Source organism: Hylobates moloch, unplaced genomic scaffold (assembly GCF_009828535.3).
Source record: "Hylobates moloch isolate HMO894 unplaced genomic scaffold, HMol_V3 SCAFFOLD_3, whole genome shotgun sequence".
In the NCBI taxonomy this organism is placed as follows: Eukaryota; Metazoa; Chordata; class Mammalia; order Primates; family Hylobatidae; genus Hylobates; species Hylobates moloch.
The window spans coordinates 136,774,277-136,800,431 of record NW_026652278.1 but is presented as its reverse complement, the minus strand read 5'-3'; the positions used below and the strand labels follow the sequence as shown (position 1 = coordinate 136,800,431).

Genomic DNA, 26,155 nt, shown 5'->3' with positions numbered 1-26,155 from the left:
GTCTTTAATAAAACTGAGGACCGGAGAGAAAAAAATTCTGTTTCAAAAACTATGGTACACCTATTATTAGATTCTAGTCTCATCAGTTTTTGAGTTTTTGTCTGCAATTTAGACTAACCCTGCTTATTCCTGTGAATCAACCAGTGATCTCTGGCTGCAGCTCAGAAGAAACAAGATGGATGGGTAATGTAAAAATCTGGATCAATATTCTAATTCTGGGCACATGTTGGAATCAGCTAGCAACCCCATGCACCCAAGTCTCAGCAGGCATAACTATAGCCACCAGCTACCTGAGGATATTGGCAGTCTCAATTTTTTGGAGCTATCATCACCCCCTTATTTTGGCTTGGCATTCTTCTAATTCTAATAATCCTATTTGTTGCCTCTCACCTTCAGGCCATCAAGCTCCAGATGATCATCAGTGAGGGATACTGTCCTCTCAATATTCAAGAGCCACCCATCTACAAAGGACCCCTAGACTGCTCATCACTGGGACACGACAGAGGCAAAATCCTGTCCCTGTTTCTCTTGGACCTGGTTGGATACTGCTTTCACCAACCCATGGAACCAGCTCTGCCATGACAGCTAGCAAGAGGCCAAGACCTGCAGAACAATCACTACCACCCCTCTCTGTCAGCAGGAATCAGTTACAGAAGACTGACCTTCATCCATTTTCCCCAAAGAATTGGGGTACTGGACTCTTGAGGGGGAAAATGTTAAAGTAGGTAGCTAGTCAGGCACAAGCAGGGCAGGAGACGGCCTAGCCTCCAACCTTGCCACACATACACACCAGAAATGTCAGGCAACCATCAGGTTATGGTCAGGTGATTGCTAACTGTCTCTTTAAAATAATAATTGGTCACAGCCAATGCTAGGGAAAGGCAGTCTCCCAATAAATAGAAACACCTGAAACTGGTGATCAGCAGCGTCCCGAGAAGATCTCAGGAGTTTGATGAATGGGCTCAAGCTTGCACATTAAGAGGCAAAATTGTGGAGTTTAACTAGTATATGGCTTTCTAGAGACATTTGACTGGTAAGGGAAGAATGCCTCAAATGAGCATGTATACAACTCCAGTAAACACACTGTGCATGCTCTCCTCTCAAGTGTTAGCAGACCACTGCAAGTGCAGACAGCCCACCCAAGGGAAGAAACAGGGTAGAAGGGATGCAAGGCCTTGGAAGTATGCTAACGTATGAAACCCCAAGCCAAAGGTCAAACTGCACACTTGATCTCTCAAGTTGCCCGCTTTAGCCTCTTCCAAGGTAATCTCTCAAGTCACCTGCTTCACCCTCTTCCAAGTGTGCTTTACTTTCTCTCATTCCTGCTCTAAAGCTTTTCAATAAACTTTCACTCCTGCTCTGAAACTTGCTTTGGTCTCTCCTTCTGCTTATGCCCTTCAGTCAAATTCTTTCTTCTGAGGAGGCAAGAATTGCGATTCCTGCAGACCTGTATGGATTTGCCACCAGTAACAAAACTTTCAAAAATCAAAGACAGAGAATTTTGGAAGCAGCAAGAAAAAACATTTGTCCTAATTTCAAATTATATTAGAAAACTGTAGCAATCAAAAGAGCATGGCACTGGCATAAAAACAGACACACAGGCCAATGAAAAAGAATAGAGAATCCAGAAATAAACCCACGCATATACAGTTAACTAATCTTCAACAAAAGCACCAAGAATACACAATAGGGAAAGAATAGTGAAGGAAATTAAAATATTTTATCCAAAAATATATTTCTTTGACATATTTTTAAATAGCTGCTACTTGGCCAGCAGACAGAAGTGGCCTTGTGAAGCTATTCTTTTTTTTTTTGAGGCAGAGTCTCACTCTGTCACCCAGGTTGGAGTGCAGTGGCCCGATCTCGGCTCACTGCAAGCTCCGCCTCCCAGGTTCACGCCATTCTCCTGCCTCAGCCTCTCCGAGTAGCTGGGACTACAGGCGCCCGCCACCACGCCTGGCTAATTTTTTTTATTGCTAGTAGAGACAGGGTTTCACCGTGGTCTCGATCTCCTGACCTCGTGATCCGCCCGCCTCGGCCTCCCAAAGTGCTGGGATTACAAGCGTGAGCCACCGCGCCCGGCCGTGAAGCTATTCTAAGTGGGGGAAATTTGCATCTGTAGAGAATCTCCATTAATGAAGCCATGCCCCCTCCCCTTTCTATGCCTCCCCCCAGATCCAGGAGAGGTTGAGAGTCCGACACCTTTATTATTTATTTATTTAAAACTTTTTCCTCCAATACTGGCAGATGAACTGACACCTTTAAAACTCTGAAAAGAAACATTTACCATCTATTCTCTCTGAGGGAGGCTTCATTAACATAAAAAAGCCATCTTTGCCAGCCAAGGCTCTTCATTTCTCTCTCTCTAAACCTGCCTTGCCACTAAGCCTGATTTACCTGTTTCTGCACATGCTCTGAGTCTGCATTCTTTACTGTGGCCTCAGGATAATATACGTTTCTGTAACTCACTGGGAAATTGGGCTTTTATTCTGAAGGCTCCCGTGGATGCATGTTAAATAAATTTTTATGCCTTTTCTTTTATTAATCTGCCTCATGTCAGTGATTTTTACCAAAGCTTTAGAGAGCCAAGAGCCTATGGCTCCCACAGTAGTCTCGTCAATAATTAGGCCGAGAAAACTGGATATCGACACATAAAAGAAAGAAATTATACTCTTATCTTACACTATACACAAAAATCAACTCAAAATAGATTAAAGAATTAAATATAAGACCTGAAAACAAGAAACTCCTAGACAACATAGGGAGAAAGCTTTCTGACATTGGTCTTGGTAGTGAATTTTCGATATAACATCAATAGCAAAGTTTACTAAAGCAAAAATAAACAAATGGAACGATATTAAACAAAAACTTTCTACACAGGAAAGGAAACTGTCAGGCCCCTGAGCCCAAGCCAAGCCATCGCATCCCCTGTGACTTGCACGTATACATCCAGATGGCCTGAAGTAACTGAAGATCCACAAAAGAAGTAAAAACAGCCTTAACTGATGACATTCCACCATTGTGATTTGTTCCTGCCCCACCCTAACTGATCAATGTATTTTGTAATCTCCCCCACCCTTAAGAAGGTAGTTTGTAATCTCCCCCACCCTTAAGAAGGTACTTTGTAATCTCCCCCACCCTTAAGAAGGTTCTTTGTAATTTTCCCTACCCCTGCGAATGTACTTTGAGAGATCCACCCCCTGCCCCCCAAAACATTGCTCCTAACTTCACCGCCTATCCCAAAACCTATAAGAACTAATGATAATTCACCACGCTTTGCTGACTCTCTTTTCGGACTCAGCCCGCCGGCACCCAGGTGAAATAAACAGCCATGTTACTCACACAAAGCCTGTTTGGTGGTCTCTTCACACGGACGCGTGTGAAAGAAACTATCAACGAAATGAAAAGAAAACTGACAGAATAAGGGGAAATATTTGCAAACCATATTTCAGATAAGGAGTTAATATCCAAAATATATAATGAACTTGTAAACCAAAAATAAAAATCTAGGCCGGGCGCGGTGGCTCAAGCCTGTAATCCCAGCACTTTGGGAAGCCGAAGGGGGAGGATCACGAGGTCAGGAGATCGAGACCACGGTGAAACCCCATCTCTACTAAAAATACAAAAAAATTAGCCGGGCGTGGTGGCAGGCGCCTGTAGTCCCAGCTACTTGGAGAGGCTGAGGCAGGAGAATGGCGTGAACCCAGGAGGCGGAGCTTGCAGTGAGCCGAGATTGCGCCACTGCACTCCAGCCTGGGCGACAGAGCGAGACTCCGTCTCAAAAAAAAAAAAAAAAAAAAAATCTAGATACAACTTATGTGCCTATCCATAAAGAATGGATAAAGAAAATGTGGTATATACATACAATGGAAAATTATTCAGCCTTAAAGAGAAGGACATCTTGGTTTATGTGACAACACGGATGCACCTGGAGGACTTTATGCTAAGTGAAATTACTCAGCCACAGAAAGACAAAAACTACATGATTTCACTCATATGTGTAATCGAAAAAGTCAAAGTTATAGAAGCATAGTAGAACAGTGGTTACCAGGAGGTGTGAGGTAAGATAAATGGGGAATTTTTGGTCAAAGAGTACAAACTTTCAGTTATAAGAGAATATGTAAGGAGACCTTATGCACAGTATGGTGACTGGTTAATTAAAATGTATACTTAAAATTTGCTAAGACAGCCTGGCATGGTGGCTTACGCTTGTAATCTCAGCACTCTGGGAGGCCAAGTTGGACAGATCACAAGGTCAGGAGTTTGAGACTAGCCTGGCCAAAATGGTGAAATCAAGTCTCTACTAAAAACACAAAAATTAGTCAGGCATGGTGGCAGGAGCCTGTAATCCCAGCTACTTGGGAGGCTGAGGCACGAGAATCACTTGAACCTCGGAGGCAAAGGTTGCAGTGAGCTGAGATCAGACCACTGCACTCCAGCCTGGGTGACAGAGTGAGACCCTGTCTCAAAAAAAAAAAAAAAAAAAAATATATATATATATATATATATATTGCTAAGAGAGTAGGTCTTCTGTTTTTGTTTGTTTGGTTGGTTGGTTTTGTGCTGTTTTTTTAGACCGAATCCTGCTCTGTCACAGGCATGCTCCACCACACCCAGCTAATATTGTTTTTGTATTTTTAGTAGAGATGGGTTTCACCATGTTGGCCAGGCTGGTCTCGAACTCGTGACATCAAGTGATCCGCCCGCCTTGGCCTCCCAAAGTACCAGGATTACAGGTGTGAGCCACAGTGCTGGGCCTACAATTTTTATTTGTCAATCATATCTCAGTAAAGTGAGAGAAAAAAAAGAACCTGAAAGAAACACAGCAACCCTGGCAAAAGGGCTGGGCCCAGAAACTGATCATGTTTCACTTACCTTTGACATCTGTAGTCTTTTGGGTACCAGCCCAGCAGAGAAGACGACAGGCAGAACTGTTTGGCAATGACATCCTAAGGAAAGCAAGTAGAAGAAACAAGTTACAAATTTATGGATTTGTAAGTCATATGAAGCCTATGGACTTACAGGGATTTCCATTCATCTTTTTTTAAACTTTCATTTTAGGTTTCGGTGTACATATGAAGGTTTGTTATTTAGATAAACTCGTGTAATGGGGGTTTGTTGCACAGATTACTTCATCACCCAGGTATTAAGTCTAATACCTCGTAGCAATTTTGTTCTCCTCTCCCTCCTCCCACCTTCCACCATCCAGTAGACCCCAGTGTCTGTTGTTCCATTCTTTTTTTGAGAGGGAGTCTCACTCTGTCACCAGGCTGGAGTGCAGTGGTGTGATCTTGGCTCATTGCAACCTCTTCTTCCCTGGTTCAAGTGATTCTCCTGCCTCAGCCTCCTGAGTAGCTAGGACTACAGGCACACACTACCAAGCCCAGCTAATTTTTGTATTTTTAGTAGAAACAGGGTTTCACCATGTTGGCCAGGATGATCTGGATCTCTTCACCTGGTGATTTGCCCACCCCGATCTCCCAAAATGCTGAGATTACAGGCGTGAGCCACTGCACCCAGGCATGTTGTTCCCTTCTTTGTGTCCATGTGTTCTCATCATTTAACTCTCACTTATAAATGAGAACATGCGGTATTTAGTTTTCTGTTCCTGCGTTAGTTTGCTAAGGATAATGGCCACCAGCTCCATCCATGCTTCTGCAAAAGACATGATCTTGTTCTTTTTTGTGACTGCATAGTATTTCATGATGTATATGTACCCCATTTTCTTTTTACAACCTGTCATTGATTGGCATTTAGGTTGATTCTATGTCTTTGCTGTTGTGAATAATGCTCCAGTGAACATTCGCATGCATGTGTCTTTATGGTGAAATGATTTATATTCCAGAAAGATTTTATGACATAGATGCTAAAAGCAATCACAACAAAAGCCAGAGTTGACAAAGGGGACCTGGTTAAACTTAAGAGCTTCTGCACAGCAAAGGAAACTATCGACAGGTAAACAGACAACCATAGAAGAGGATGAAATATTTGCAGAGTATGCATCTGACAAAGGTCTAATATCCAGCATCTAAAAGAACTTAAACAAATTTGCAAGAAAAAAACAAACAATCCCATTAAAAAGTGGGCAAGGAACATAAACAGACACTTTTCAAACAAAGACCTGTGGCCAAAAAGCATATGAAAAAAAGCTAATTATCACTGATCATTAGAGAAATACAAATTAAAACCACAATGAGATATCATCTTACACCAATCAGAATGGCTATTATTAAAAAAGTCAAAAATAACAGATGCTGGCAAGGTTGCAGAGAAAAGAGAACACTTGTCCACTGTATTGTGGAAAGCAGTGACAATTCCTGAAAAAGCTAAAAACAGAACTACCATTCTACCCAGTGATCCCATTACTGGGTATTTACTCAGAGGAATATAAATCATTCATCTTTTTATTTGGTTTCTTAAACATTTGTTTGTTTTCCACCCTTTCCATACTCCCAACTATAATCACACAATCCCATTAAATAAACTACAGTTGGACTTTCTTATCATCTTCAGTGATTTGTTTGTTCTCTAATCTGTCATAAAAGGGTAATATTTTCAACTTCTGTGCATGAAAAGCTCAAACATTAAGTTCATAATTATTTCAAAGGGATTTATGAGTGTTTCTCTAGGGAGCTGTTTTCAAAATAAGATAAGTGCTATGAATGGGATAAGAAAGATTACAGCAATTATGTTGGTTTCTGAAAAAACTAAAAACTTAATATCAGCGGAATAACTTGGGGACTCACAGATGCAGTGTGTATCCTTTGAAACACATCTGTATCCCAGTTTCCTTGAATCCAAATACGACATCCTAAGCAAGCAGGGACCGGGTGGGAAAAGCAGGTTATTTTGTATGGAATGAACAAAGTCATCAATTTCTAGATTACACATGGTAGATTACCAATTACACATGGTGGCAATTATTTTAGGGCCTCTGATTGAGGGAGGAGGGTCCTCATGCTTCAGGAACCTGTAACTCTGTGAGGCAGGAGTAGAGTAGAATAGATTTCAGCCTAACGAGCCCTAAAATATTCCTATACATGTATTCAGCACACAAACCAGCCCTAATTATTCCTGAGACAGGGGCTGGTGGCCTACCCTGCATCTTTCTTCTCCTAACTGACAGCATCAGTTCAATCACCTGGGCGTACGAATTTTAAAGTGCAGATTTTTTAGCTCAATCCCCAGTAATTATTCTTCAGTAGATTTGGGGCAGATGGTCTGATACAGGTGGTCACTGGGCCAATTCCCTGACTTCTACAGGAATCACTTCTTTGCTTCTCTTAATATATTTTATCACTAAACACCATAGTTTGGGCTTGTTTTTTTGAATTTTATATAAACAGAATTATACAGCATGTCACCTGGTTCAACATGCCCAACATTATGTTTGTGAGATTATTGAGTGGAACCATAGTTTTTTCTTATTCATTACTACACAGTATTCCATTGTATGACTATGCCACTGTTGACTCTTCTGCCAATGAATAGTACTTATTCTACATTTTGCTTCTTTTAGTTTTTTTTGGCTATTATGAAAAGTACTGCTAAGAACATTATTGTACATGTCTCTTGACATACATGTGAAAGTGCATTTCAGTTGGAGTAGAATTGCTAAGTCTACTGTCCATAGAATCAACTGTAGACAGTAAAACCAAACTTTTGCTAAAGAGCGGTATCAACGTACATTCCCATCAGCTGTATATGAGAGATCTTATTGTTAGGCATTCTTACCAACACTTAGTAGGTTTTTTTTAGACTCAAGGGCTACATGTGCAGGTATGTTACATGAATATATTGTGTGATGCTGAAGTTTAGGCTTACATTGAACCTGTCACCCAAATAGTGAACTTCGTACCCAATAGGTAGATTTTTTTTGTTGTTGTTGTTTTCTTTTTTTTTCTGTGAGCAACATGGCTGTTTATTTCACCTGGGTGCAGGTGGGCTGAGTCCGAAAAGAGAGTCAGCAAAGGGAGATAAGGGTGGGGCCATTTTATAGGTTTTGGGTAGGTAAAGGAAAACTACAGTCAAAGGGGGTTTGTTCTCTGGCGGCAGGAGTGGGGGTCGCAAGGTGCTCAGTGGAGGTGCTTTTTGAGCCAGGATGAGCCAGGAAAAGGACTTTCACAAGGTAATGTCATCGCTTAAGGCAAGGACTGGCCATTTACACTTCTTTTGTGGTGGAATGTCATCAGTTAAGGTGGGGCAGAGCATATTCACTTCTTTTGTGATTCTTCAGTTACTTCAGGTCATCTGGGCCTATACTTGCAAGTCACAGGGGATGCGATGGCTTGGCTTGGGCTCAGAGGCTTGATATTCCTGCCTTCTTGTATTAATAAGATAAATAAAACAAAAGAGTGTTGAAGTGTTGGGGCAGCGAAAATTTTTTGGGGGGCAGTATGGAAAGAGAGAATGGGTGTTTCTCAGGGCTGCTTCAAGTGGGATTAGGGGCGGCGTGGGAACCTAGAGTGGGAGAGATTAAGCTGAAGGAAGATTTTGTGGTAAGCGGTGATATTGTGGGGATGTTAGAAGAAACATTTGTCGTGTTGAATTATTGGTGATGGCCTGGATATGGTTTTGTATGAATTGAAAAACTAAATGGAATAAGAGAAGGAGAAAAACAGGTATAAAAGGTCTAAGAATTGGGAGGACCCAGGACCTCTGATTAGAGAGTGCCTAAGGAGATTCAGCATAGTCCTGCCAGCAAAGATTATTTATTTACTTCAAGAGCTAAGAGTGGCAGTTTGGGGATAGCACGAGGAGGTATCAGCTGTGATGGCTTGGAGAAACAGTGTAAACTGGCAGTGTAAACAAGAGCAGGGCATGTATGAGTAGTTGAGAACGGAAAATAGGAGTATGACTAGACAGAAAATAGTAGGGATGACAAGTTTTTTGGGGCACAGTCTAAGTTGGTCTGGTGTCTGGAATGATACTGGGGCCTAATACAAAGGAGCGTCTATACCGGAGCTCAAATGGGCTGTACATTGTAGCATTCTGAGGACAGGTCTGACTTCTGAGAAGGGAAAGTGGTAAAAGTATTGTCCAGTCCTTTTTAAGTTGGTGACTGAGCTTGGTGAGGTGTGTTTTTAAAAGACCTTTAGTCTGTCACTGAATACTAAGAGCCTGAAAAAATGCTTGGCTGATTTGACTAATAAAGGCTGGCCTGTTATCAGACTGTATAGAGGTGGGAAGGCTAAACTGAGGAATTATGTCTGACAGAGGGAAGAAATGACTGCGGTGGCCTTCTCAGACCCTGTAGGAAAGGCCTCTACTTATCCAGTGAAAGTGTCTACCTAGACTAAGAGGTATTTTGGTTATCTGGCTCAGGGCATGTTGAGTAAAGCTAATTTGCCAGTCCTGGGTGGGGGCAAATCCTTGAGCTTGATGTGTAGGGAAGGGAGGGGGCCTGAATAATCCATGAGGAGTAGTAGAATAGCAGATGGAATACTGAGAAGATATTTCTTTGAGGATAGATTTCCACGATGGAAAGGAAAAGAGAGGTTCTAAGAGGCGGGCTAGTGGCTTGTACTATAGCATAGCCTGCCTTTGCTGGTGTGTGGCGATTAGGCCTGGTGGAACTGCCATCAATAAACTAAGTGTGATCAGGGTGAGAACCAGGGAAGAAGGAAATGTGGGGAAATCGGGTGAATGTCAGGTGGATCAGAGAGATGCACTCATGAGGATCAGGTGTGGTATCTGGAATAATGTGGGAGGCCAGATTGAAGTCTGGGGCAGGAACAATGGTAATTGTGGAGACTTAACAAAGAGTGAGTACAGCTGAAGGAGCCGGGGAGCAGGAAGTATATGCATCAGGTGTGAGTAAGAAAATAGATTTTGGAAATTATGAGAGCTGTAGAGAGTGAGTTGAGCATAGCTTGTGAGTTTTAGGGCCTCTAAAAGTATTAAAGCAGCAGCAGCCGTTGCACGCAGACATGAGGGCTAGGCTAAAACAGTAAGGTCAAGTTGTTTGGACAGAAAGGCTACAGGGTGCGGTCCTGGCTCTTGTGTAAGAATTCTGACCGCACTAACCATGCCTAGGAAGGAAAGGAGTTGTTTTGTAACGGATTGAGGTTTGGGAGATTAATTGGACATGACCAGCAGGGAGAGCACGTGTGTTTTTATGAGAATTATGCTGAGATAGGTAACAGATGAGGATGAAATTTGGGCTTGACTGAAGTAATGGGAGCTGTCTGTGAAGCCTTGCAGCAGTACAGCCCTGGTAATTTGCTGAGCCTAATGGATGTCGGGGTCAGTCTAAGTGAAAGCAAAGAGAGGCTGGGATGAGGGGTGCAGGGGAATAGTGAAAAAAGCATCTTTAATATCGAGAACGGAACAGTGAGTTGTGGAGGAAGGTATTCAGGACAAAAGAGTGTACGGGTTGGGCACCACAGGATGGATAGGCAAAATAATTTGGTTGATAAGGCACAGATCCTGAACTAATCTGTAAGACTTGTCCGGTTTTTGGACAGGTAAAATGGGGGAATTGTAAGGAGAGTTATAGGTTTTAGAAGCCCATGCTGTAGCAGGCGAGTGATAACAGGCTTTAATCCTTTTAAAGCGTGCTGTGGGATGGGATATTGGCATTGAGCAAGGTGAGGGTGATTAGGTTTTAATAGGATGGTAACAGGCATCTGATCAGTTGCCAGGGAAGCAGTAGAGATGTCCCATACTTGTGGGTTAAGGTGGGGGGATACGAGAGGAAGACACGAAGGAGGCTTTGGGTTGGGGAGAAGGGCGGCAATGAGATGCAGCTGCAGTCCAGGAATAGTCAGGGAAGCAGATAATTTGGTTAAAATATCTCGGCCTAATAAGGGAACTGGGCAGGTGGGGATAACTAAAAAAGAGTGCATAAAAGAGTGTTGTCCAGGCCGGGCATGGTGGCTCACGCCTGCAATCTCAGCACTTTGGGAGGCCGAGGCAGGCGGATCACGAGGTCAGGAGATCGAGACCATCTTGGCTAACACGGTGAAACCCTGTCTCTACTAAAAATACAAAAAATTAGCCGGGCACGGTGGCAGGCGCCTGTAGTCCTAGCTACTCGGGGGGCTGAGGAAGGAGAATGGCGTGAACCCCGGAGGCGGAGCTTGCAGTGAGCTGAGATTGTGCCACTGCATTCCAGCCTAGGCTACAGAGCAAGACTCCATCTCAAAAAAAAAAAGAGTGTTGTCCAAGTTGGCACCAGAGTGGGGGAGTTTTCAGTGGTTTAGAAGCCTGGCTGTCAATACCCACAACAGTTATGGAGGCAAGGGAAACGGGCCCTTGAAAAGAAGATAATGTGGAGTGGGTAGCCTCCGTATTGACTAAGGGGACGGACTTACCTTCCACTGTGAGAGTTACCCGAAGCTCGGCGTCCGTGTTGGTCTACGGGGCTTCCGAGGTGATCGGGCAGCGTCAGTCTTCAGCTGCTAAGCCAAGAAGGAGTCAGTCAGAGGGCCTTGGGCCAGAGTTCCAGGGGCTCTGGGAGTGGCTGCCAGGTGAGTTGAACAGTTTGATTTCCAGCGGGATCCCGCACAGATGGGACACAGCTTAGGAGGAATCCTGGGCCACAGGCATTCCTTGGCCTGGTGGTCAGATTTCTGGCACTTGTAGCAAGTTCCTGGGGGGAGGAGGTTCTGGAGGAACGCCTGGCTGCTGCGGTTCAGGCGTTTGGAAGTTCTTGTGTGCTGGAGATGTGGCTGGGGTTTGTCTCACAGTGGAGGCAAGGAATTGCAACTTTTTTCTATTATTGCACACCTTGAAGGTGAGGTTAATTAAATCCTGTTGTGGGGTTTGAGGGCCGGAATTTAGTTTTTGGAGTTTTATTTAATGTCAGGAGCAGATTGGGTAATAAAATGTATTTTGAGAATAAGACGGCCTTTTGACCTTTTAGGGTCTAGGGCTGTAAAGTGTCTCAGGGTTGATGCCAAAAGAGTCATGAACTGGGCTGGATTTTTATATTTGATGAAAAAGAGCCTAAACGCTATCTGATTTGGGATAAAGAAAAAAGAGCATTAACCTTGACTATGCCTTTAGCTCTAGCCACCTTTTTAAGAGTAAATTGCTGGGCAGGTGGGGGAGGGCTAGTCACGGATCAAAACTGTAAGCCGGACCAGGTGTGAGGAGGGGAGGTGATAAAAGGATTATAGGGTGGAGGAGTGGAGGCTGAGGAAGAATTCAGACCTAGCTTGGCATGGCGAGGAGCAGCTTGGGGAGGAGGGGAGAGGTCAGATGGGTCTACAGAAAAGGAAGATTAGAAAGACTCATCGACACTTGGGGTTGGGATTGAGGGGACAGGCAGGAGGGAAAGAAGGAAGATTTGGTACGACTTGCATTGGTCACAGAGACTAGGAAGGGACTGCTGTGTAAAAGAATGCCTGGACATCAGGCACCTCAGACCGTTTGCCCATTTTACGACAAGAATTTAGATCTTGTAGGATGGAAAAATTGAAAGTGCCATTTTCCGGCTATTTGGAACTACTGCCGAGTTTGTATTGGGGTCAAGTGGCATTGCAGAATAAGATGCTTAGATTTTAGGTCAGGTGAGAGTTGAAGAAGTTTTAAGTTCTTAACACAGGCTAAGGGAGAAGAAGGAGGAATGGAAGGTGGAAGCTTGCCCATAGCGATGGAGGCAAGCCCAGAGAAAAGAGTAGAGACACGGAGAAGGGGTGGGGGGTTCTTGCCCTCCAGAAAAGCAGAGAAGGGGTTGGGGCACAGAGATATAAGAGGCTGGGGCATGGAAATAAGGGATTGGGGCACAGAGATGTAAGAAGTCGGGGTGTGGAAATAAGGGATCGGGGTGCAGAGATACGAGGTTGGGGTACTTGCTCCTCCCCCAGAAAAGCGGGACTTGCCGCTAACGGTGAAGGAGAAGGGGTTGAGGGGTTCTTGCCCCTGCCCCAGAAAATCAGAGAAGGGGTAGAGATATGGAGAGAAGGGGTTGAGGTACGTGCCCCTCCCCCAGAAAAGCGGGACTTGCCACTAAGGGTGAAGGACCAAGGCAGGCGTCCCTGCGTGGTCTGACACCTTTGAAACGTGGGTGAATAATCAGAGAGGCATACCTGCAATGATTAAACACCAAGGGAAGGCTGCCTTCCCAGTCCGTGACTGGCACCGGGGTTTTGGGTCCACGGATAAAATGTGTCTCCTTTGTCTCTACCAGAAAATGAAAGGAATTGAAATTAAGAGAAGAGAGAGATTGAAGCATGGTGCCAAGATTGAAAGGAGAAAGAGGTTGAGGGATAGTGGGGGAAGTTGGAGAAGAGAGTAAAAAGGGGCCGCTTACAGGATTTGAAGTTGGTGAGATGTTTCTTGGGCTGGTCGGTCTGAGGACCTGAGGTCGTAGGTGGATCTTTCTCACGGAGCAAAGAGCAGGAGGACAGGGGATTGATCTCCCAAGGGAGGTCCCCCAATCCGAGTCACGGCACCAAATTTCATGTACATCCATGTGAAGAGACCACCAAACAGGCTTTGTATGAGCAAAATGGCTGTTTATTTCACCTGGGTGCAGGTGGGCTGAGTCCAAAAAGAGAGCCCCCAATAGGTAGTTTTTCAACCCTTGCTCCCTTCCCTTTCTGCCCTCAGTGTCTACTGTTTCATTTTTATGTCCATGTGTACCCACTGTTTAGCTCCCACTTATAAGTGATAACATGCTGTGTTTGATTTTCTGTTTCTGCATTACTTCACTTACCAGCTGCATCCATGTTGCTACAAAGGACATTATTTCATTCTTTTTCATGGCTGTGTAGTATTCCATGGTGTATACATACCACATTTTCTTTATCCAATCCACCATTGATGAGGACCTAAGTTGATTCCATGTCTTTGCTATGGTGAATAGTGCTGCAATGAACATATGAGCACATGTGTCTTTTTGGTGAAATGATATACTTTCCTTGGGATATATACCCAGTAATAGGATTGCTGGGTCAATGGTAGTTCTATATTTAGTTCTTTGAGAAATCTCCAAACTACTTTCCACAGGAGCTGAGCTAATTTACGTTCCCACCAACAGTGTATAAATGTTCCCTTTTCTGTTCAACTTCATCAACATCTGTTATTTTTTGACTTTTTATTAGTAGCCATTCTGATTGGTGTGAGATGGTACCTCATTGTGCTTTTGGTTTGCATTTCTCTGATGATCAGTGATGCTGAGCATTTTCTTCATGTTTGTTGGCCACTTGTGTTTTCTCTTGAGAAGTGTCTATTCATGTCCTTTGTGCAATTTTTTTTTTTTGAGACAAAGTCTCACTCTGTCACCCAGGCTGGAGTGCAGTGGCATGATCATAGCTTGCTACAGCTTCGACCTTCCAGGCTCAATGAATACTCCCACCTCAGCCTCCTGAGTAGCTGGGACCACAGACACATGCCACCACATCTGGCTAATTCTTTTTTTGTGAGGTGGGGGAGTGGGGAGATGGGGTCGCCCTATGTTCCCAGGCTGGTCTCAGATTCCTGGGACAAGCAATCCTTTCTTCCTGCCTCGGCCTTTTAAAATGCTGGGATTACAGGTGTGAGCCACCACACCTGGCCCTTTCTGCCCTTTTTGATGGGTTTGTTGGGTTTTGCTTGTTGATTTAAGTACCTTATGGATTCTGGATAGTCGTCCTTTGTTGGATGCATAGATTAAAAATATTTTCTCTCATTCCGTGGGTTGTCTCTTTACTCTGTTGATAGTTTCTTTGGCTATGCAGAAGCTCTGTGGTTTAATGAGGTCCCAATTGTCAGTTTTTGTTTTTGTTGTGTTTGCTTTTGATGACTTAGTCATGAATTCTTTGCCTATGGCAATGTCCAGAAGAGTGTTATGTAGGTGTTATCTTCTAGGATTATTATTATTATTATTATTATTTTGAGATGGAGTCTCGCTCTGTCGCCCAGGCTGGAGTGCAGTGGCACGATCTCGCTCACTGCAAGCTCTGCCTCCCGGGTTCATGCCATTCTCCTGCCTCAGCCTCCCGAGTAGCTGGGACTACAGGTGCCTGCCACCACGCCCAGCTAATTTTTTGTATTTTTAGTAGAGACGAGGTTTCACTACATTAGCCAGGATAGTCTTGATCTCCCGACCTCGTGATCCGCCTGCCTTGGCCTTGCAAAGTGCTGGGATTACAGACGTTAGCCACCACGCCCGGCCTATATTATTTATTTTATTTTTTTACAGAGGTTTGCTGTTGTTTCCCAAGCTGGGGTGCAATGGTGAGATCTCAGCTTACTGCAACCTCTACCTCCCGGGTTCAAGTGATTCTCCTGCCTCCGCCTCCCGAGTAGCTGGGATTACAGGTGCCTGTTACCACGCCCAGCCAGTTTTTTTGTGTTTTTAGTAGAAAGGGGGTTTCACCATGTTAGCAAGGCTGGTCTTGAACTCCTGACCTCAGATGATTTGCCCACCTAGGCCTCCCAAAGTGCTGGGATTACAGGCATGAGCCACCACACCCAGCCTCTTCTAGGATTTTTATAGTTTGAAGTCTTACATTTAAGTCTTTAATCCATCTTGAGTTAATTTTTTTTACATGGTGAAAGGTAGGGGTCCAGTTTTCCTCTTCTGCATATGGTTAGCCGGTTTTCCTAGCACCATTTAATGAATAGTGTGTCCTTTCTCCTTTTTTAGTTTTGTTGACTTTTTCAAAGATCAGTTGGCTGTAGGTGTGTGGCTTAATTTCTGGGTTCTTTATTCTGTGCCATTGGTCTATGTTGACACTTAATGGTCTTTTAAATTTTAACTTTTCTGGAGGGTGTTTAGCATAAGCTCTTTGTGGTTTTAATTTGCGTTTTATGATTGCTAACGTGGTTGAGCACCTTTGGTATGTTTGTCGGTTATTTGGATATCTTGGTTTATTGATTTAATTTTGAAGTCTCCTATTTTTCTAGTGGGTTGTGTTTTTTTGGTATTAATTTGTAAGAGTTTTTACAAATTCATATGTATACACATATATGTATATAGGTACATATATGTCTCATAGATGCAAGCCTTTTATCAGTCACTAAGTTGAAAATATATTCTTCTCTGTCGCTTGCCTTTTTGTATGCCCTTAATATTGTATTTGGTTGAATAGAACTACTTAATTTTAAGGTAATTCAAAATTTATCTAACTTTTTCCTTGTGGTTAGTGCTTTCTGTGTTTTGTTTAAGAAATCTTTGCCAACCTTGAAATCATCAAGATATTCTCCATATTGTCATCTAATGGTTTCATTGATTTGCCTTTTACACTTTGATATTTAATTCATCTGAATTAATTTATTTGGAATTGAAAACATCGCCTTTCTTTGCTGCTCTGCTGTCTTTTTTTATGAATCAAGTACTTGTATACGCATGGGTCTGTTTCTGGCTCTTGATTCTGCTCCACTGCTCTTTGTTTATTCTTTTTTTTTTTTTTTTTTTTTTTGAGACAGAGTCTTGCTCTGTCGCCCAGGCTAGAGTGCAGTGGCGCAATCTCGGCTCACTGCAAGCTCCGCCTCCCGGGTTCACGCCATTCTCCTGCCTCAGCCTCTCCGAGTAGCTGGGACTACAGGCGCCCGCCACCGCGCCCGGCTAATTTTTTGTATTTTTAGTAGAGACGGGGTTTCACCGTGGTCTCGATCTCCTGACCTCGTGATCCGCCCGCCTCGGCCTCCCAAAGTGATGGGATTACAAGCGTGAGCCACTGCGCCCGGCTCTTTGTTTATTCTTGTTTCATAAAAGCACTCTGCCTTAATTACTGAAGCTTTATAATATGTTTGTTGTTGGTAGAACAAGACCCTCACCTTTTTGTTGTTGTTGTTGTTTTTGTTTGTTTGTTTTGAGAGTATCTCAGCTATTGCCTGGCTCTTTGTAGTTCCACATAAATTTTAGAATCATTGTGTCAAGTTCTACAAAAACACCTATTGGAACTGTATAAAATCTATAAATCAATTTGGGAAGAACTGACATTTTTACAATATCCTTGTATTAGTCCATTTTCACACTGCTATAAAGATACTGAGACTGGGTAATTTATAAACAAAAGAGGTTTAATTGACTCACAGTTCCACATGGCTGGAGAGACCTCAGGAAACTTACAATCATGGCAGAAGACAAAGGGTAAGCAAGGCACATCTTACGTGGTGGCAGGAGAGAGACAGCATGCAGGGGAAACTACCAGTTTTAAACTATCAGATATCAGGAGAACACTTCCACTACCACAAAAGCAGCATGGGGGAACTGCCCCCATGATCCAATCACCTCCTACCAGGACCTTCCCTTGACATGTGAAAATTACAATTGGATATGAGATTTGGGTGGGACACAAAGCCAAACCACATCAATCATCTTTCAATTCATGAACATGGTTTGTATCTCCTTTTAAATTGCCTCTATTTTCTCTAATGTCTTCTAGTTTTCTGAGTGGAAATCTTGCACATCTTTGATTACATTTCTTCCTAGAGATGTGACTTATTTTAGCCATGTTGTAGGTGCCTTTTTTTTTTTTTTTTTTTTGAGGTAGGGTCTCACTCTGTCACCCAGGCTGGAGTGCAGTGGTACAATCATGGGTCACTTCAGCCTCCATCTCCCAGGCTTAAGTAATCTTTCCACCTCAGCCTCCCAAGTAGCTGGAACTACAGACGTGAGTCACCACCACCTGGCTATTTTTTTGATTTTTGCAGAGATGAAGTCTCACTATGTTCCCCAGGCTGGTATGTGGCATTTTTTACATCATTTTTAACTGTTACTGGTAAGCACTAACTTTTTAATTTCCTCTTTTAATTTAAATATTTATTAAAATTTTATATCATGCTATGTTTTCCTTTATTATAAAAATCATATATGCTTTTTCTTTACTTAAAAATGTTTCTGCTCTCCCTCCCACGTGTGTTACTTTTGTATTGCTGCTGTAACAAACTAGTGCTCCCTATTTGTCCTGTGGCTTTCCATGAGCCCTGGCACAGTGCTACTTCATTTGAGAAGCATAACCTGACATGCTGCTGATTTTTCACTCCGGGGTTTGTTTCTATAACTGCCAATTCAGAAAGGAAAACCATTGCTTTTCAAACAATTTTGGACTATTCTGAAAGGCTCAGTCACAGTTATCACAACTTTTTCTCTTTTCTGGGTTTGTGTTCCCCCTAAGCAACAATGAGGTTAATTGAAGGAGTCCAAGACTGACATAGAAAAGTAAATTTTGTCCTTTAGTGAAAAGGAGATGTGAACTCTGAAAATTTGAGATATGTCTCAGTTAATTTAGAAAGTTTATTTTGCCAAGGTTAAGGATGTGCGCCTATGACACAGCCTCAGGAAGTCCTGAGGACATGTGCCCAAGGTGGTCAGGGCACAGCTTAGTTTTATACATTTTAGGAAAACGTGAGACATCAATCAATATATGTAAGAAGTACATTGGTTTGGTCTGGAAAGGCAGGACAACTTGAAGCAAAGGCAGGAAGACTCAAAGAGGGGAGGGAGCTTCCAGGTCACAGATAGGTAAGAGATGAAGAGTTGCATTCTTTTGAGTTTCTGATTAGCCTTTCCAAAGGAGGCAATCAGATACCCATCTATCTCATTGAGCAGAGGTGTGACTTTGAATAGAATGGGAGGCAAGGTGGCCCTAAGCAGCTACCAGCTTGACTTTTCCCTTTAGCTTAGTGATTTGGGGGCCCCAAGATTTATTTTTCTTTCAAAGGGGATAGAAGGAAACCCCTGCACAAAATCCAATGTCTTCTGAAAGAGTGACTCCTCAGAAGCCCCTTAAGTGACATCAAGTTTGGTGTCAGGCTGCCATGTGGCTAGAATAGATTTTTCACCCTCTTCCAAACAGCATTTCCCATTGTTTTCTGATCATATAAGATCCATCTGGCCGGGCGCGGTGGCTCACGTTTGTAATCCCAGCACTTTGGGAGGCCGAGGCGGGCGGATCACAAGGTCAGGAGATCGAGACCACGGTGAAACCCTGTCTCTACTAAAAATAATAAAAAAAAAAAGATCCATCTGGAGCACTTATTAAACATACATTCATCAGTGCTTCATTATGATAATTTCTAAGGAGAGTGACTTGAGAACTTTTATTTTTAAAAAGAACTTATCATTTTCATAATCAAACAAATGTAGTAACCAGCATTGCTCTCAAGGACTATCAACGGGGTGGGAGTGATCAAGTTACAAGGTGCAAACCTCACTGTTGTTTCCAGGGTTTTTTAGTTTTCCTTGAGTATACACTCCTCAGATTGTTGCAAACCTTTGGTTAATTTTTAGAGTTTTGAAAAAGTTGACTTTGACAATTTGTGCAAGCAGTGAATATACAGAATATACATCCCTCTGTATACGCAGTTATATACAGAGGGATGGATATACAGGGGGCCCCTCTCTGCATTCTACAAGTTCTGTCCTTCACAAGTTTTCATTATTACTATGATTATTGTAAAATGCACACAAGAGAAAATTTATTATTTTAGTTATTTTTAAGTGTACATTTAGTGAAAGTAAGAACATTCACAATGTTGTGCAATGATCACTGCTATCCATCTCTAGAACTTTTTAGCCAACCCAAACAAAAACTCTATATTCATTAAACAATAACTCCCCATTTCCCCCTCTTCCTAGCCTCTGGTAACATGTATTCTACTTTTTGTCTGTATGATTTGCCTAGCCTAGGTATGTCATACAAAATTTGTCTTTTTATGTCTGACTTCATTCCCTTAGCATAAAGCTTTCAAGGTGCATCCATGTTGTAGCATGTGTCAGAATTGCATTCCTTTTTAAAGCCGAATAATATTCCATGGTATGTATGTACCACATTTTGTTTATTTCTTTATTGATGTATATTTGGGTTGTTTTCACCTTTTGGCTATGGCTTTCACAAGTCTTTTATTTATCACACTTATGTATTATTCAATTCAAAGATTGTTTTCTAATTTTCGTTGTGATTTCATTTTTACTCATGGGTTATATGAGTGTATTGTTAAATTTCTATATATTTAGACATTTTCTAGTTTTGTTTTTGTCATTGATTTCCAGCTTAATAACACTTGTCATAAGGGAGGAGACCACCCCTCATATTGTCTTATGTCCAATTTCTGCCTCCAAAGAAAGAAAAAGTAAAAACTAAAAGGCAGAAATCAAATCCACAAGCAGACGGCCCGGCGCCACACCCTGGACCTGATAGTTAAAGATCGACCCCTTACCTAATCAGTTATGTTATCTATAGATTACAGACATTGTATAGAAAAGCACTGTGAAAATCCCTATCCTGTTTTGTTCCGATCTAATTACCGGTGCATGCAGCCCTCTGTCACATTACCCCCTGCTTGCTCAATTGAGCACGACCCTCTCATGCACACCCCCTTATAGCTGTGAGCCCTTAAAAAGGACAGGAACTGCTCACTCGGGGAGCTCGGCTCTTGAGACAGGAGTCTTGCCAATGCCCCTGGCCGAATAAACCCCTTCCTTCTTTAACTCGGTGTCTGAGGAGTTTTGTCTGTGGCTTGTCCTGCTACAGTCAGAAAACATAGTCTGTATGATTTGAATTATTTGAAAATTGTTGCTTTTTGATGGCCTAAAATATGGTCTTTATAGCAGTGTGAAAATGGACTAATACAAGGATATTGTAAAAATGTCAGTTCTTACCAAATTGATTTATAGATTTTATACAGTTCCAATAGGTGTTTTGGTAGAACTTGACACAATGGTCAACCACATGTATATTCTGTGCTTGATAGGTTCAATACTATAGCTATGTCAATTAGGACAAGTATCTTAATCAAGTTCTTCAAATTGGTTTGCCTTTATTATTTGCTTTTTTCCATCAGTTACTCAGAGAGGTATGTTAAAATGTTCAACTATGCTTGTGTATTTACTTATTTCTCCTTTTGGCTCTTTCAGTTTTACCTAATAAGCTTAGAGACTATGTTACTAGATGCAGACAAATTTAAGATTGTTATATCCTATTTGGTTGCTAGAAAATGTCTCTCCTTAACCCTAATAGTACTTCCTGCCTTCTGACCATCCCATTTAAAGCCAGCCCTCCTCTCCACTCCCCAGCTTCCCCTGCCTCAATTTTTAAAGACTTTTTTTCTAAGAGCAGTTTTTCAGTCACAGCAAAATTAAGATGAACATACAGAGATTTCCCATAAGCCTCCTGTCCCTACAAATTCATAGCCTCCCCACTATCAACATCCCCCACCAGAGTGGTACATTTGTTACAACTGATGAACCTACACAGACACATCAATTATCAGCCCAAGCCCATAGTTTACCTTAGGGGTTCACTCTTGATAGGTGTGTAATGTTATCTCATTATTTTAATTTGCATTTCCCTGATGACATATGTTGTAGTGGGACATCTTTTTTATTTTTATTTTTTGAGACAGTCTCGCTCTGTCACCCAGGCTGGAGTGCAGTGGCATGATCTTGGCTCACTGCAAGCTCCACCTCCTGGGTTCATGCCATTCTCCTGCCTCAGCCTCCCGAGTAGCTGGGACTACAGGCACCTGCCACCAAGCCCAGCTAATTTTTTGTATTTTTAGTAGAGACGGGGTTTCACCATGTTAGCCAGGTTGGTCTCGATCTCCTGACCTCGTGATCTGCCTGCCTCAGCCTCCCAAACTGCTGGGATTACAGGTGTGAGCCACCATGCCCAGCTAGTGGGACATCTTTTTACATGCTTATTTGCCAACTGTATATCCCTTTGGTGAGGTGTTTTTTAAAGTCTTTGGCCCATTTTTTAATTGGATTGTTTGTTAATTTAATTTTAAGAGTTCTTTGTATATTTTGGATAACAGTTCTTTTTCAAATGTGTCCTTTGCAAATATTTCCTTCCAGTCTGCGGTTTGTCTTCTCAATCTCTTGACATTGTCTTACTCAGAACACATATTTTTAATTTTAATGAAATTCAGCTTATCAATTATTTCTTTGATGGATCATACCTTTGGTGTTGTATCTAAAATATCATTGCCATTGCCATGTCCAAAGTCATTTAAGGTTTCTCCTGTTATCTTCTAGGAGCTTTATAGTTTTGCATTTTACATTTAGGTTTATGATCCATTTTGAGTTAATTTTTGTGAATGGTATAAGGTCTGTGTCTTAGTTAATTTTTTGGCATGTGGATGTCTAGTTGTTCCAGCAGCATTTGTTGAAAAGAACAATATTTGCTCCATTGTATTGCCTTTGCTTCTTTGTCAAAGACCAGTTGACTATATTTATGTGTACCTATTTCTGGGCTCTCTATTCTACTTCATTGATCTATTCTCTCACCAATACTATACTATCTTGATTACTTTGGCTTTATAGTGAGCACTAAAGTTGGGTAGTGTCAGTCCTCCAACTCTTTGTTCTTCTTCAATATCGTGTTGGTTATTCTTGGTCTTTTGCCTCTCCGTATAAACTTTAGAATTAGTTTGTTGATATTCAGAAATTAAGCTGCTAGGATTTTGATTGGAATTGCATTTAATCTATAGACGAGTTTGGGAAGAGATGACAAATTGATAATATTCAGTCTTCCTATCCATGGACATGGAAAAATTCCTCCATTTATTTAGTTCTTTTTTTTATTTCTTTTACTGGAATTTTTTAGTTTTCCTTATATAGACCTTGTACATATTTTGTTAGATTTATACCTAAGTGTTTAACTTTTGGAGATGCTAATGTATATGGTATTACATTTTTTATTTAAAATTCCACTTGCTTATTGCTCATACATAGGAAAATAATTGATTTTTGTATGTTAACCTTGTATTCTGCAATCTTGCTATAATAGCTTATTAGTTCCAGGATTTTTTTTTTTTTTTTTTTTTTTTTTTTTGCTGATTCAGATTTTCTGTGTAGATGATAATGTCATCTGTGAACAAAGACAGTTTTATTTCTTCCCAATTTGTATGCCATTTCATTCCTTGTCTTGAACACAGAAAGAATCAAGACTTAATAATTTATACTTGAGCCACATTCCTGTCTTAGGAATTCCAAAATGTGACCCTTCCCTTATTTTAACCTTGGCAGACAACTGGGATTGACACTAATATTTCATAATAGCTTAAGGTCTGTATCACACTAATCTCCATTCTCCAAATTCAGAATCCTTTTGATTATGTTTATAAATTTACACATCTGCGGTTAAAACTGGTTCAGAACCAAATGATCAAGACTTTTACCAAGTTTCTTCTATCTCACACAATATGAATATTCAATGTATGTGGTGAATAAATATGATGAATAAAAAGTGTAATGTGAAATGTTTTGTGTATTTTAATACTTTCCTGACTTAACCCACTTTAAATGATCAGTCATTTTATGTTTTGTCGCAATAATTCTCCTTGGAACATTCTGATTTTATAGCAATGTAAAATGTCTCTCTATAGCCTTACGGAATTTTAATCAAATAGCTTTTGCTCAGAACTTAAAAAGACATTTGTCCTTGGGGCTAAAATTAGCCATGAAAAAGATTAAAAACAAAGCAAATTTAGAATATAATCAGTACTTTCAAAATGAGCTCGAGTTGTGCTTCATCTTCATTTATAACACTTGCTTCTTAGCTTCTAATAGAATAAGGAATAGTTGTGCAAAGAATATATTTACATTTCTGAGGTTCCAAAAACAGATGAACCTCACAAGCTCATGCTCTTTTGTGTTTGGAATGTCACAGGCCGCCTTGGTTGGAATGATTCACGTAATGATCACTCTCTGAATAGGAAAAAATTCCAAGTTCTATACATTTTCACCAGATGTCCTATTCCTGCATTTTTTTCAGAGTTATTAAATATAGTACCTTTTTTCCTACTCTGGTAAATGGATCTGTTTGGATACCACCTTTCTTTCAAACACTATTTTCAGACAGGACCTCAGCAGTGCTTAAAGACTCCTCTTATGGTTTGAGTGTGTCACTCAAAAGTTCATGTGTTAGAAATTTAATCCCCAATGCAATAGTTTTGGGAGGTAAGGACCAATAAGAGGTGACTAGGTCATAAGTGTGGAACCTTCACAAATAGATTAATCATATGAGCAGGTTAGTTATCTCAAGAGGAGGCTGTTATAAACCAAGTTCAGTTTCTAGTATCTCTCTCTGTCTCAAGTGCTCTCTTCCACCTTTCACCCTCTGCGATAAGATGATCCTCACCAGATGCTGGCACCATGTTCTTGGACTTCTCATCCTTCAATAACCCTGAGGCAAATAAGCTTCTATTATTCATAATTTACCCAGTCTATGGTATTGTGTTATAGAAGCAGAAAATGGACTAAGACAACTCCACTACCTGGCCAAGATGAACCTCAAGTATCACAGAATTAGCAAAGGGATGTCCAAAGCTAATTAAGTGTCAATATACTTGAGAGCTATTTTAAAAATGCAGAAATTATACTTTGTTGGACTAAACCAGATAATGCACCCAATTGGGAAGTACTTCTGAGACATTTTAGCTTTAAGTGCTTGTTTTGATGATTTGGAAAGGTCTGGATGGAAATATAACTAATATTTATCAGGGTATTATGTGGGTTATTGCTCTTATCTGAAGTTGAAGTTAATAATTCAACTGATTATAAAATATGTTCCAAGAATTTGGATAAAATATTTACCAACTAATATATACAGATGGATAGATTTCATAACAAGTCGTGAAATTTTTCCACATCCCCACTTATACTTTCTCAAATGTACTTAGCTCCTTGCAGCTCCTTGATAGTGCTTGGGGCTAAATGGTTCTTTCTCCATGCAGTGTGCTTTTCCATTCCCCACCTCGCCTGCCTTTCAAACCAGCTTGGAGGAAACCTATTTTACTGAGCTCTCTTCAGACACTCAACACTCCCTCCCTCACCAGATACCCACAAAATCTCCTTACTTTGTGCTGATTACTTATTTCCATAGTTCTGTCACTTTATAAACTGAAATTAATTTTTTTGATTATGGGCTTATCACAGGGCCTGGCTTACAGAAAACACTCAGAAAATGCAATAACCACAGGTAGGGAGTAGGGAAGGATTTCATCAATTTCTTCATCCTCTGAAGGAAGTTTTAAGCTCCTGAAAGCCAGAAAACCAAACAAGAAACAAAGCGAAATTCTCAGGAGCACCTTTTTGCTGAAAAGAGAACCCCAAATACCCCAAATTTAGTCAAATATTCATATCCATATCCTTTCAGGACTAGGTAGTTATATGTAATTTTAGGAATACTAAATAGAGAATAGGATCATAATTTCAGCTGGTCACTGACATTTAAGTTCTTCTTCCTGCTGACATTTACAAAAGAAATATAGAGGGTTAAAGTCTATGAAGTCTCTCAGGGTCTACAATACCTCTTTCTTCTAAGAGCACTCTTGTCTATTTATAGTGATATATCCAGGTGCAAATTACAAAGAAATCTTACTGTTTACACTCAGGCTCATGTTGTCCTGCTCTAAAAGAAAATTGGCTGCACATGGACTTGTTCAGTTGTTTTTTCCGGTAACTGCCTGTGTATGTTGTCACGGAAGAATCTGACCATCGTGTTTCATCCTGCCAAGATGCTCCAGCCTTGTGTCTGATCAGATCAAACTCTTGAGAAGTAAGAGGGCTAAAGGGCAGAAGAATTTGTGGAGTCAAGTAGAAGTGTGACATAACTACGAATGGCCTCTCTGGATGACAACTTGTCAAGTCCTCTGCATAATGAAGAATTAATTTCCTTCTAGTAGCAGGAAGCAATTGATTGGGCTCACCAAACTTTGTGACTCAACAGTTCACAGAGTGCAGAAGCTTAACTGTTTTAGATATAGTTGCCAAGCAACAGATCACAAAATTCCACAAATGCTACCCCCTTGCATCCCAAGGGAGGTAAATTTTTAACTAACAAATTTATAAGTTATATAACTTTCTGGACTTTGCTGTAAGAAATATAAAATATGCTGCTTCATAATTATGGCAAGAAAGCAGGTGGCAAAATTATTTGTATTTTACTGCTATCATGAATAAAGCAGTAATTCCTAATGATGGTGGTTCAAGAAGTGGAAACGAGATGAAAGAACAGTGCCAAGCATTCACTTCTCCTAAAGACCTCCAAGTGTCTGGAAGAGAACATGAACTGCTTGTAATGTCAACAATAGCAGGTGACTCAACAGCTTCTCATATGTCACAGAGTAGTGGTGCTCTGGTTGGCTGCACACTAGAGTCACCCTGGAAGCTGTTAAAATAAGCAGGAGTCCAGGCCCCCACCACAGAGATTCTGATTTAGTTGATGTGGAGTAGGGCCCAGGCATCACTATTTATTTAAAGCTTAATCCTGGA

The 26,155-nt window shown here is 41.3% G+C and overlaps 1 protein-coding gene across 4 annotated transcripts in view; it reads right to left on the bottom strand.

Moving 5' to 3' along the window:
* Positions 1-25,638, bottom strand: part of CUNH4orf51 (chromosome unknown C4orf51 homolog) — a 75,796-nt gene extending 50,158 nt beyond the window's left edge. For 3 of the 4 annotated variants that reach the window (XR_009212611.1, XR_009212612.1, XM_058435833.1), the window contains exons 1-2: positions 25,263-25,628; positions 4,876-4,949 (exon numbers count right to left, since the gene is read on the bottom strand). Coding sequence is in view for 1 of the 4 variants with exons in the window: in XM_058435833.1 (XP_058291816.1) it covers positions 4,876-4,949; positions 25,263-25,492 (304 nt within the window). In the remaining 3 variants the exon portion in view is untranslated. Of the gene's footprint in view, positions 1-4,875; positions 4,950-23,795; positions 24,066-25,262 lie in introns of those variants that run through there. The other variant, XR_009212613.1, reaches the window with a different exon arrangement.
* Between the last annotated feature and the right edge of the window lie 517 nt (positions 25,639-26,155).